The following is a 13389-nucleotide window of genomic DNA, read 5'->3' on the forward strand; positions in this document are numbered from 1 at the left end:
TGTCCCTTCACAACCTGAAAGGCTCCACTGGCTTCCAATCACAGAGCAAAAGCCAACATCCTTAGAGGGGCCTTAAGCTCCACAGGACTGTTTCTCCCCCACATGACTATATATATATATATATATATATATAGGCAGGATATATAGTATTTATATATATATATATAAAACCTCATATGAATCAGGCAATTTGCTAGGCCCTGGGCACATAGCCATGGGCATGAAAAAAAAAAAAGTCTCCGCTTTCGTGAAGCTTAGAGTCCAGTGAGAGTCAAGTAATAAGGAAATGAACAAGCTAACTTTGGATTCCAATAAATATTGTGAAGCAAATAAACCAGGCCGAAATGATGGAGAGGGACTGAAGCTGCGGAAGCCTCTCTGAGGGAACACAGTTTGAGCGGAGAGCAGGATGAGAAGGAAACAGTCTTGGAAAGAGCAGAAGCAAAAAGGTTACAGCCTTGAGTGTGGAAAGGAATCCATTTATTTCAGGAACAGAAAAGAGGCCAGTGTGGCTGAAGTGGAAGGAACTAGGGGAGGCAGCTGGGGGGAGTCCCAGGCTTCATAAGGGATAGGGGTTGTCCCCTGCACACATTCTCCCAAAGTAGTACCTCTCTGAGATCGCAGGACACATAAAGAAGATACAGATTTGTTTTTCTGAACAAAATCTCAATTCAGGGGCACCTGGCTGACTCAGCCCGTAGAGAGCATACAACTCTTGACCTCAGGGTTGTGAGTTCAAACCCCATGGTGGACATAACATAAAGATTACTTAAAAATAAAATCTTAAAAAAAAATCTCAATTCAGTACGACAATTTGTTCAGAGCCTCCTAGGTACCAGTCACTTCAGCTGCCCTTGTATTTTCTGAATGCTAAGCCCAGCGTTCCATCCGAGAGCCAGAGCCTCCTCACCTGTTCACGCCTCCCCTCCACATCTCTCTGCACTGTGTGAGCCCCCAGACATCCCCCTGTTGGCAGCTGTCCTGTTCACCCCCTCTGCAGCCCACCCTTCAGCAGCTGCTTCTGTCCTTGGAAGAGTAAAGGACTATTTAAAGGAACATGGGGTGAGGGGGGCAAAGGGAGCAGAAGAGGCCTAGCCTGGGCTCCGGCTGGGCAGGCGAGGCCAGAGAGCTGGTGACCATCTCCCACATGGGCCTGCAGGTGGTTTTCAGGGTCCCCAGGGCCAGGCGGGTACATTGGGAAGAAAGATGGCCACAGGATGGATACCGCTGGGGTCAGGGCAGGAAAGACGCGCTGTGATTGAAAGGTGCCACCTGTCAGATCTTCACGGGAAATCTGAGCCTCCTAGGCCAAGGGGAAGTGTTGTACCAACAGGGCGGTAAACAATGCTCTTCTTCGGCTGAAGGCTCTTGAAGTGGGGGTGGGGTGGAGTGGAAGGGGGGAGGGAGGTGGAGGCGGGCAGACGGAAGAGCTGGGGGCTAGAGGCCGCTGGCTGGGGCTAAAGGCAGCCCAGGAGTGAGGCCGGTCAGCAGGAAGGAGACAGCTCTGAGACCCCAGGCCGAGGCCCCGCAGGTAGGAGAAGCCCCGGGGCGCCTTTGTAAGTGGCCCCTCCCGCTGCCCATCCCTCTCCTGCCTTCCAAGGGCCAGAACCTCCATGTGGAGGCCCAGCATTGGGGAGACCGAGGCCCTCTGCTAATCCTCTCCACCTCTACGTCAGCTCTCTTTGGATACCAGAAGTCAGGGACCCAGCCCCAGGGTGCTGGGCAACTTGAGATCACCCACAGAGTAGCCTGCAGGTGGCCATCCACAGGGAGGACCTGGCAGGGGCAGAGAGGGCCTGGGGACTTCTGTCCCCTTGGGGCAGGAGGCAGACTCTAAGCAGTTGAGAGCGGTGTCTCCAGGGGAGGGTCACTGGCTGGGATGAGGGATGGTGGCAGCGTCAGGAGCACAGAAGACAGACTGGGGGTGGGGGTGGGGGGATCTTAACAGAACCACCAAGCGTCCTCTATTCAGGGCTTGGAACTCAAGCTCCTGGGTTCTTGTTCTCCCAGCCAGCCAAGAGACAGGGAGAGGGAAGGGGAGCTGTGTGCAGCGCTGCTTTGGACAGAATAGGGTGCCGTAGGCTTCCCCTTCTCGGGAAGGAAGGAGGAGTAGAGGTGGTAAGGGAGGGAGGGCCGGAGGACAGGGCTTCCCGTGCACGTGGAGAGACAGCTGCCCTCCTCAGCCACCCCCAGCTGCCCCTGGGCATCAGTGGGGTGCCCCTGGGCCTGGGCTAGAGCCTCTGAAGGGGACACTGGCCGAAGAGCTGGTGGGAGCAGCATAGCATCTCTGGCACAAATGCCAGCTTGGTTGTCAGGAGCCCCAGATTCTGGGTATGGGTGGGCCCTCGAACCTTCCTGTGACTTTACTTAGGGGACTTCAACTCCCCAAGACTCAAATTCCTAATCTGTAAAATGGGTGAGATGTGCAGGGCACTGCAGGGTAAGCTGGCAACTTGCCGTAGAATCGCTGGTGTTGGGGTAGGTGCTGGTCTCCTGGCTTCTCACACTCTGGGGTTCTTCACTCTTTATCTACTAGGACAAGCCTGGGGGGTGTGGAAAGCTGAGGTGATGAACACCCAGGATGGCCGAGGAGTGTGTGTGTGGGTGTGTGTGCCCACGTGCACCTGCCTTCCCTCCCTCCCCCCCACCCTCTGCAGTGTGCAGCATGTAGACAAAGGCAGGATGGCTACAGCGCTCTGCTAAGTCTTAGCTAAACACCACCGCACTTGGAGGCATAAAAGGAGCCTGTTGTCATCTTACTGGTGTTCAGTCCTCTTTGCCTTGTCTTACCAACCAAATGCCCTCACGACCCCGTCAGGGCCAACATTAACAGACAGAGGCCAACCTGCAACTTCCAAGCTGATTTGTGCTAAGGGCTCCATTCGGGGGTGCCCGGCTGGCTCCAGGTAGGGCATGCGACTCTTGATCTCAAGGATGTGCCCATGTTGGGCGTGGAGCCTACTTAAAAATAATAGCAATTATAAAATAGAGTCCCGATGCTCCATTCATGCCAGGTGCGCCTCAAAATACTTTCTGTGCATTGGCTTCCCTAATCATCCAAGGGGATTTTTATCTCCAGAAATCACAACCCAGAGAGGACAGGATAACTTGCTCAAGGTCAGCACCGTGGGAGCTGGGATCTCATGGTGGGAAGACTCCAGAACTGATGGTTCTCGCCACTGCTCCACATCACCTTCCAAACAAGAGCACAGGGCAGGGAGGGGTTGTGCGGATCACTCAGGCCAGCACTTGCCACACTTTCCTCTGAGAACCAGGGCACGGTTCCAGATGGCAGTCGAGGTGTCTCAGGAAAAGCAGAGCAAAAAGAAAATAAGGCAAGAAAAAGCAAATCCATGATCAAATAGTTTCGGGGAACAGTGAGTTAAACAAAGCTAAGCCAAGTGAAGGCTTCTTTTACTGTGGAGTATCTGAAACCCACTTACGTGCCAACAAAGTTGTGTGTCTCTCAAGGGGTGGAGAGTAGGCTGTTGCTGGAACAGCCTCAGCCAGAGAATACATCCCTCCCCTCACCCCAGCTCCTATTAATGTCTTGGGAGACCCTAGTTTTCTGCAGAAGAGTTTGGATAAACCTGATCTAGACCAGTCCTGTCATTGTCAGTGGAGCCTGAGGATTCAGGAAGCCACGGGTCTGCTCAGGCCTCAGAGTGAGTGGCTAGGAGTTGGGGGTCAAGCCAGCTCCCGCCTAATACACTGCTGGGGCTGCTGAACCGTGAAGGGGCTCTGGCAGGAGGGGTGCAGTTGGAGGACGTCTTCGTATATCCCAGCCTGCTTCCTCGGAAATCCTGGGAGCACTGACTCCAGGGACTCCCCGGGCCCTGCCCCGAGGGGCATGCCACCAGCCCGCCCATCGTCCTGCCTCTGCCCCAATTGCTCAGGTGCCCCGGGTGCCACCACCCAGAGTGATGGCAGAGGGCAGGAGGTATTTTTAGCCAGTGACAGGAGTACCTACTACTCTTACTGCCTGAGTCATGCCCTGAACACTATTTGAGGATTGTTTTCTTTGTAAACAGATACCCAAGAAGGGCAGGGGGATGAGGGAGCTGGCCCCGTCCCCCCACCCACCTGTTTTTCTAGATCCTACAGTATGTACAGTACTCGAATAGGAGAGCTCGTGTCAAGGTACATTAATCTCCCTCTCCCCGCCTCACCCTGGCAGTTAGAGGGTCAGATTTCTCTGGCAGAGGTTAATGAGAGTACGTTTCTATTCTTCCCCCGAATAAACTCTTCCAGGTCCAGGCCCACCTTTCCTGAGAACCACAGATGGAGCCGCGGCAGCTGGCGGGGCTGACAGAGGCCCAGAGAGCAGCTGGCCCAGGGTTTCCCAAATTGCAGGCATTTTTACGCCACCCCCGGGATTGAGGCACATCTGTACCACCTGTGCTCCGCTTTGGTGAATGTCTTCCTTTGAGTTAACTTATTTTTAAACCCGATGAATACATTTTTAAAAGAAGGTTTATATCACCATTAGAAATGGAAAGTCAATTATCAGGGGCCAGAAATAGAAAGTAACTGTAAAAATAAATACAACGGAAACAAAGCAGTGCATTAGATTCTCTCTAGATACTCCCGCCTGCTTTGGGCTCCGGGCCTGAGGCTAGCTACCTCCATTAAGATTTTATTTAGTTATTCATGAGAGACACACAGAGAGAGGGAGAAGCAGGCTCCCTGCAGGGAGCCCGATGTGGGACTCGATCCCTGGACTGGGATCACGCCCTGAGCCGAAGGCAGACACTCAACCTCTGAGCCACCCAGGCACCCCTAGCTACCTCCATTAAAAGGGGAGAAGGGCAATTGTTTCCGGATGGCAGGATCACATTGTAACCATCTCATTGGCATAATCAGAAAGAGGCAAAATCATTGAAAAGGCATTATGTGATCTAATGTTCTTTAGAGCCCAAGCCACAGCCTGAACACCATCTAATGTCAAGTCAACTTGGCCCAACACCTCACCCTGGGGGAAGTAGCGCTGCACCCCTTCATTTTACTGCAGGGAACGTGGATGCTCAGGTCACATGTCCAAACGGTGAGGGACCCAGGACTGAACAGCAGGACTCCAGCCCCCCTCATCCCCCCACCCTCTGGGGCCAGCACTCTGTGAGGGAGGAGTCTTCACTTGATGCAGGGAGGGGGCATGACCAGGTTTGCTTGTCCCCACTTTCCAGAGATGGAGCAGAAGGAAGGGAAGCCCACTGAGGATGGCACCACCGTCTCCCCAAACACAGAGGCCCCGGAAACACTGGGAGGTGGAGCCTCTGCAGAAGAGGCCAAAGGCTCAGTGGAGCCAACAGTCAAAGAGACACCTCCAGTTGGAGCAGGAAAGCAGGAAAGAGCAGCAGCTGAGGACGGCACATCACCTGAACTTCAGGGGGAAGCAAACGGGTTGGATGAGGTCAAGGTGGCAGCCAAAGTGGAGGCTGAACTGCACAAGGAAGATGGCGGGAAGGAAGAGAGCACAGTGGCTCCTCAGGAGATGACTGATGGGAAGGAAGAGACCCAGCCTGGCCCCAAGGAGGCTGAGGAAGCCCTGGGGACCACGCTGGCCTCTGGGAAGCAGCAAGCTGACGAGAAGGAGGCCAAGCCTGAATCTCAGGAGGAAGCCCGTGTGAATGATGAGGCCAAGGCTGAGCCCACGCAGGCTGCTGGGGAGCAGGAGGCCAAGACCGGAGCCAGGGAGGCTGACGGGAAGGAGGAGGCCACAACAGCCTCTCAGGAGAAGAGCGACAAGACCGAGGAGCCCACGGCTGAAGCCCAGGAGAAAGCTGGTGCCCCGGAGGCTGGGTCAGATGCACAGACCAAGGCTGCTGTGGAGGCAGAGGCCGAGGCTGAACCTCGGGAGGCTGATGCGATGGAGGAGGCAGTGAGTGAGGCAAAGGGGAGGAGGGAGGAGGCCCCCACAGCATTCTGGAGTCCCCGGTACCCCAGGAAGTAAGCCCCTCGCCCCCACTGTATTCCTTTGGGCAAGTCCAGTCTTCCCAATGACATCAAGAGCCGGGCTGGGGGTGCAGCCGTGTGAGCCCGGGCTGCCTTCCAGATCTCCCTGAGGTCCCCCCAAAGCCTTGGGCAGGTGTCTGTGGGACCATGAGCCCACACAGATCATGTTCATTCCAGGAGCCAGGTGGCCCCAAGGAAGAGCAGGACCAGGGCGTGGAGAGAGAGTCGGAGGAGGGCGCAGGAGCGGTCCCCAGCTCCCCTGAGGAATGGCTCGAGAGCCCCACGGAGGAGGGCAGCGGCCTCAGCCCGGGTGAGTGAGTCCAGGGGCCGGTGGGGATGGGGTGCTGCAGGGGCTGCCCTGAGGGGGTGTGCAGGCAGCTCATCATGGTTGCTCCAGCCTCCCTCCATCCTTCCCGTTCCCTCCTCCAGACGGGGTGGGTCCAGACGCGGCAGCTTCCGGAGAGACCAGTCCTTCAGCCAGGTAATGTCAAATTCTGGGCCCTAGTCCCCACTGCTTTGCCCACATGCTCCCTTCAAAGTCCACCATTGCCTGGACCTGACCTTGAGACTTTCCAGGACTCCTGGCATTCAGCCTCCATCCCAGGGCAGAGCCCAGGAAACCCAAGGAGCCGGAGGATGGGAGCAAAGGGAGCAGGAGGCATACCTGGCCCGCTCCCTCTCCACTGCTAACGCCTCCTCCTCAGCATCCTTGGCAGATCGTCACGGGGCACCTCATCTTGTGGCTTGGCCTGTTTCCGTGGTGCCATCACTACCCACAGAGCATGAGCAGAGACCCTGAGTTCAGACAATGACTCTGCCACTTAACACTGTGTGACCTTGGTCGTGTCACTATTCTCCTCTTCTGTAACTGTCCCTACCTCGTAGGATCATTGTGAGGCTTCCATGACATAAAATATGGAAGGTGCTTGGGTGCCCGGCTGGCTCGGTGGGTAGAGTGTGTGACTCTTGATCTCAGGGTCATGAGTTTGAGCCCCACGCTGGGCATAGAGATCAATTTTTAAAAATGGTATAAAGTGCTTAACACAGTGCGTGGTACCTGGTGGGTGCTGGGTAAAGTGAGAGACTTCTCTTGCCATTACATAACTTAACTCATTGGAAGAATCAACCTATTTTGACCTGAAATTCACCTCCGTGCCACTTGCTTTCTTTTTTAAGATTTTATTTATTTATTTATTTGAGGGAGAGAGTGCAGCAGCAGAGAGGAGAGGCCGAGGGAGAAGGAGTAGCAGGCTCCCCGTGGAGCAGGCTTGACCCCAGGACCCTGAGATCATGACCCCAGCCCAAGGCAGAGGCCTAACCGACTGAGCCACCCACATGCCCTCTGTGCCACTTTCTTAGGGAAAGATAACAGGTCAATGTTCACTGAGCACGTGGCCGGTTACATGGCAGACACAGTTGGGTGCTCTCCACGCCCCTTCCTTCTCAAGTCCTAGAGCCACCTTGTCAGGTAGCTGCTCTTGTCCTCAGTTCACAGATGAGGGGGCTGAGGCTCAGAGAAGTGTCATGACACAGCAAATAAGAGGCAAAGCCAGGATTCAAACTCGGGCCAGACCTCAGACTTGTCTTAGCTCTGCCCACACATCTCAGCAGACCACACGCTCCCCAAAGCTAGACTGAGCCCCTTCTTCCGCCTCCAGCCCCTCCCAGTGCTGGGCACAGAGGAAATGTGTGCCGGGAGTGGGGGCCACAACTTCGTATGCCTCTTTAGACCGCAGGGAGCTCCCACCCTAGCCAGCCCCCTGCCCCCTGCCCCTGCCCCCTCCCCGTGCCCTGTAGGGGCTGCTCCCAGCCCCTCTCACACTGCTCTGAACCTCCTCCATAGTGAGTCTTCACCTAGCGATGCGCCCCAGAGTCCCACAGAGCCCCCTGCCTCCCAGGAGAAGAAGAAAGAGAAGGCACCAGAACGCAGGGTGTCAGCCCCTGCCCGGCCCCGGGGGCCCCGTGCACAGAACCGCAAAGCCATCGTGGACAAGTTTGGCGGGTAGGGTGCTGGCTGGGCTGGGCCTTCCCCAGGAACCGTGGGCTGGTTGGTGGGGTGGGGAGGCCTGAGGGCCCGAGGGCCTGGGAACAGTCCAGGCCAAGGTAGGGAAGACTGATGTCTGGGGCTGGGGATCCTCCTTGATGGGGCCCCCTGTGGCCTGTCACCTGTCTGGTCTGGCTGTGTTCATCCCTCCCCTTGCAGGGCAGCCTCAGGCCCCACGGCCCTGTTCCGAAACACTAAGGCAGCGGGAGCAGCCATTGGCGGTGTCAAGAACATGCTCTTGGAGTGGTGCCGGGCCATGACCAGAAACTACGAGGTAGGCATTGAGCAGGTGACCGGAGTGGAGCAGGGGACCCTTCCCAGGGCGGCAGGGCCAGGGAGGGTCTGAGTGGCACAAAGCCCCAGAGCGATGCATCCAGGCCATCCGGCCGGAGGCTCACCGAGGCCTGCCCTGGGCCCGCTCTCCTGCAGCACGTGGACATCCAGAACTTCTCCTCCAGCTGGAGCAGCGGCATGGCCTTCTGCGCCCTCATCCACAAGTTCTTCCCTGATGCCTTTGACTATGCTGCCCTGGAGCCCACGCAGCGCCGCCACAACTTCACCCTGGCCTTCTCCACAGCAGAGTAAGCCTCAGCCACAGACAGCAGCCTCGGGGGGTGGAGCTCGGGGCCGCCAGGGCGCAGCTGGGCTCGTGGGGGGTGGCTAGTGGGGTGGTCAGACGGCCACACGTTCGGGAGTCCAGCAGACACTTTTGGATCGCCAGGATACGGCAGTGGGTGAACCCGGCAAAGTCTCATGTGTCTACAGGGCAAGGCAGGTCATAAACACACACCCCCGTGTGAAGTGTAATGGGGGGCTCGGGGAGGTGCCCTAAAGGAAATGCAGGCAGGGTAAGAAAGAGAGAAGAGGCAGGCCTGCCGTTAAACAGGGTGGTGACCGGGATTTGGGGCCACCGTCTGACTCGGCCATTTCTTAGCTGTGTGATTTTGAACAGGCTCTGGGACCTCTCTGAGCCTTTGCATTCTGATCTTTAAAATGGGCATGACGTTTCCTCTTCCGCAGGTGAGAAGTAAGTAAATAATTAGGTGAAGTCACTATCATAGCAAAAGCTCCAGAAAGAGAATCTTAGTGGTTGTTCCTCTGTGATGATGGAGGGTAGCACTGTTTTTATGATCATTATTAACCCCCTTGGAATCTGGAAGGGGATTTATTGCTGAGGCTCACAGGGCTGGATGCCAGGGGTGGTGGTGGGATGGAGACAGGGGTGGCTGTAAAAGCAAGATGAGTGTGAGGAACAGCGCGGCCCAAGGAGGAACCTGAGAGGGAAAGACCTGGCAGGTGGGAGCAGGTGCTCCCACCACCAAAGCACCGGAGCCGGCCTCAGCGAGAGGCCTCTGTCTACTGACTGGGGAGGCCTGATTGCACCCTGATGGCCTTAGGGCTCCCAAGGAGCACATGCCAAGGAGCACCCCTTCTCTCCAGCCCAGGGAGAGGCTCCTGAGCCACCTGGTAGAAATGGACAATGCATAGGATGCTGCCAGTGGGGTCAACTCTGATGCCCCCAGGGGACAGATGAGTGCACCTCCAAAGGCCTGGAACGGGGAGTGAGTCACTGGGGACATCAGCAACACTTTGGGCTGGAACGCTGAGCCCTCCAGTCTAGCCCAGGCCTGGCCACCGACCTGCGAGGAAGCCTAGGGTAGCAACGTTCCCCTCTCTGGGCCTGCGCGTCCCCCATGGGCAAAACGAGAGGTGCAGAGCAGAGCCGTGCTTTGCGGTGGGTTCTTTTTCAGCAGATTCCTCAAGCGAACGATTAAGTGAATGCTCGATGTGTAAAACAGATTACAGGGGGGCCTTTTCATTTTTATTTTTTTAGAACTTTAACCAAATCACACTTTTCTTATGCAACATAGATATTGCTTCAAACATTAGCTCATTTGTAGAGCTTGACGTTCGTGGCTCTAACTCGTACGTAATGAAACTGGCACAGCGGGCGCAAAGCGTGTCCTAACCCAAATGGTAATTGTCCGCAGCCTGGATGACATTGGACGAAGTGACCCGTTAAGAGGAATCATTACAACCCACCGGCCTTTTGGTCATTTGAGCTGATCGCTCTTCTCCTCAGCCACCTGCTCATGGTTATGACCTAGAGGTTTTGCCAATAATTGTACCGCCTTTAAAATCCTGGCTTCAGACCGTGAGCTCTCTCCCTGTCCCCACCCCTCTCCTCTAACTCACTTAGGTCAGCACCCCCGCTCCAAGCGATTTTTTTTTACCCTGTGGGTTCTTCTAATCCATTAACCTCACAATTTTCCACTTTCTGTCGCTTCCTTGTCTTCACTCCCCAGCTTGGAGTTCATGGGCTATCAGTGTCACCCCTCAAAAGGGAACCTTTCTAGGCTGGGGGTGGTTCCTGGAGCGCACCAGCTCAGAGCCCAACACCCTTCCCAACACGTTCCCTGAGGCACATGCACGGGGCCCTAGGGCACCACGGATGCAATTCGAAAACCACCAGGCTTGCTATTCCAGAAGATTCCTTCCAGTTTCACATTTTCCCACCACGGGATGAAGTGAATGCCCTGGGGTGGGCAGCCGAGGGGGTCAGGAGGGCCTTGTCCTGCTCTGGGTTCAGAAACACCTTTAATGATGATGACAAGCCCCACGAACCATGGGTCATTAGGTGCCGGGCCTCCTGCTAAGGGCTTTCCTCGGGGCATCTCATTCTGTCCTCTTGGCGGCTACAAGTAGTGAGGTCCCTCGACACCCCAGGCTCCCCCAAGAGGGTCCTGGCAGAGCCGTGGCACAGAAGTGGGGATCCCAGCAGGCGCCGAGCACTCTAAGTGAGCAGTGGGAACTGAGTGTCCCCGGCCTCCCACAGCTGCCCTGCCGTGGTCCCAAGCCAGGCCGAGCCTTGTGCAGGCAAAACGGATCATTGGGTGACAACAGGCTGCCAGGAGGCCTGGGGCGGCAGTGAAAGGGAAGGAGGCGGGTAGGGACGCAAGTGGTGCAGGATGGTGCAGGATGGAGGGGCTGACCTGCTGGATTTGTGTCTTGCCCCTCCTCCCTGGCTCTGGGACTCTTGGCAGCCACTTCCCTTCTCTTCGGGTTTTATGTGAAGATAACGTGTGCAAAGTAAGGAGGCCCCTGCCACGGCCATCACCCCCTCTGCCCCTGTTCTCGAGCCCACCTGATTCCCACAGAATCCTGGGAGGTGGGGGCACAGCACTCGCCCCTCGGTGGGCTCGGTCAGCCGTGCTGCCAGAGGAGCCCGGCCCTGCCCCTCGGGCCCGGGGTAGGGAAGCTGCTCCCGTGTAGGGCGACAGCACCCTGACCCCCAGCAGCAGAAATCAGCATACTGGCTGCGGCCAGCGCGTCCCGTCCTTGGGGATCCTCCAGCGTGTGCCCTCCCCCGGCTCTCAGGCCAGTCCAGCGCGGGTTTCAGCCCAGCTGTCTCTGCTCCGAGACAGGGTTTCCGCCAGAACCCTGGACCCTCCTACTGCCAGGCACCCGTTGAAGTTTGACAGGCTGGGAGGCCCTGCTTTGGGGCAAGGACCCCAGAGGCAGGCCTGGGATTGAGTCCCAGCTGTGAGGACATCACCAAAGTGCTCTGAGTCTCCAGCTCCTCTTCCACTCGTTAGGACAGAGGATAGACGTAAACGAGACCACTCAAGGGCAAGAAGGTGATAAAGCACCTGGCATGTGGTGGCAAGGCCCGACAGTGGTTTGCTCGGGTTATGGGCCTCGGCAGAGCCAGGAGCAGCACGCGGCCCCGAAGAGCAGCTGGGAAGTTACCAAAACAGAACTGGCTGCTGAATTCCATGTTCCTCACACACACCAAGCAATCCTGCCTCAGGACCTTTGCACATGCTGTTTCTTCCATCTGGAATCCTCTTCCCCTAGACACGTACATGATTCACTCTTTCTAAGAGGTCTTCCTTGAGCTCTCTGCTAGAAAATGCCCCTTAACACAGGGACACCCTTTCTCCCTTCCATGCCTTACTTTTCTCCCTAGCACCTCTTGCCACCTGATATACCATCCATAGCACGTTTGATTACTGCCTATCTTCCACTATGAGAATGTCACTAATCTGAGAGTGGGGCACTTTTGGTTTTGTGTGGTGCTGAATCCCCTCAGAGAGTGACTGGCACATAGTAGGTCCTCGATAAAGAGGCAGAGACTGAATGAAGGATGGAGACCGTGCATCTGCTGACTTTGGAGATGGTGCAGCTGCAAGCTGCCCTCCAGCCAGGATTGGAGCTCCATCCTCTAACCACCCCCCGAGGGGGGTGGGCTGGCCTTCCGGAGGGCAGATGGGACGAGCACATGGGAGGGGTGGGTTGATCTAGACTTAGAAACCAGGGGTCCCCCTCCCACATGAGGACGCACGGTGCACTCACAACTCGGGCTTTGGGGTCAGACCAAGCTGCTCTGGAGTTTGGACTGTCGGGGGCTCAGTTACCTCATCTGTACAGTGGGCCGGTTGACCTAGACGACCTCTCAGCTCTAACAAACACGATTCAGTGGGTTTCACCCTTGGGCCGTCCCCCTGCCCCCCTTCCCCTGGCTCCCACATCCTTCAGCTTTGGCTCTACTGCTCAGCCACCCCACCTCTGCCCCTCAGGAAACTGGCCGACTGCGCCCAGCTGCTGGAGGTGGACGACATGGTGCGGCTGGCAGTGCCCGACTCCAAGTGTGTCTACACCTACATTCAGGAGCTGTACCGCAGCCTTGTGCAGAAAGGACTGGTGAAGACCAAGAAGAAATGAGGAGCTGGCTGGCCCTGTGGGTGGAGGTGGGCAGGGTGTCCAGCTGAGCAGCCGTGGCCAGGAGGCAGCGGAGCTGGGGCTGGAACAAGGGCAGGTGGCACTGGAGTCTTAAATGCATTAAAAGTACTTTTATGGGGTCACTTGGGGGACTCAGTGGTTGCGCACCTGCCTTTGGCTCAGGCTGTGATTCCATGTCACGATGGGATCAAGTCCCACGTTGGGCTCCCTGCAGGGAGCCTGCATCTCCCTCTGCCTATGTCTCTGCCTCTCTCTCTCTGTGTCTCTCATGAATAGATAAATAAAATCCTTAAAAATAAATAAATAAATAAATAAATAAATAAATAAATAAATAAATGTACTTTTATAAAACCCTGTCTGGCCCCTCAGTGCACCTCCATCCTCCACCCAGGAACCTCACTCACTCTGGAATGATAAACCCCGGCCACTGGGGCTCCTCACCCAACTCAATCTTCTCACAATCAGGACAGACATTCGGGAAAGGACAATGGCCCGGGTCCGGTCCCATGGCTAAGCAGCTATGTGACATTGGGCCAATGAGTTAACCTCTCTGAGCCTCAGTTTACCATGTGAATAGGGAAAATAGGAGGTGTTGTGAGGGTTGAATGAGATAATGAAATGAGCAAAGGGCCTTGTCCGGCCTTGTCTGG

General features: G+C 56.1%; 1 protein-coding gene across 1 annotated transcript; it reads left to right on the plus strand.

The window, feature by feature from the left end:
• The first annotated feature begins 1371 nt into the window (after positions 1 to 1371).
• On the plus strand, positions 1372 to 13076 carry SMTNL1 (smoothelin like 1). The gene is made up of 8 exons (XM_077863321.1): positions 1372 to 1531; positions 5184 to 5878; positions 6130 to 6262; positions 6382 to 6433; positions 7796 to 7954; positions 8156 to 8270; positions 8426 to 8577; positions 12577 to 13076. The coding sequence occupies exons 2-8, from the start codon at positions 5186 to 5188 to the stop codon at positions 12719 to 12721; spliced, it is 1449 nt and encodes a 482-aa protein (XP_077719447.1). The 5' UTR covers positions 1372 to 1531; positions 5184 to 5185; the 3' UTR covers positions 12722 to 13076.
• The last annotated feature ends 313 nt before the right edge of the window (positions 13077 to 13389 follow it).

This window comes from Canis aureus, chromosome 21 (genome assembly GCF_053574225.1).
Source record: "Canis aureus isolate CA01 chromosome 21, VMU_Caureus_v.1.0, whole genome shotgun sequence".
Lineage (NCBI taxonomy): Eukaryota > Metazoa > Chordata > Mammalia > Carnivora > Canidae > Canis > Canis aureus.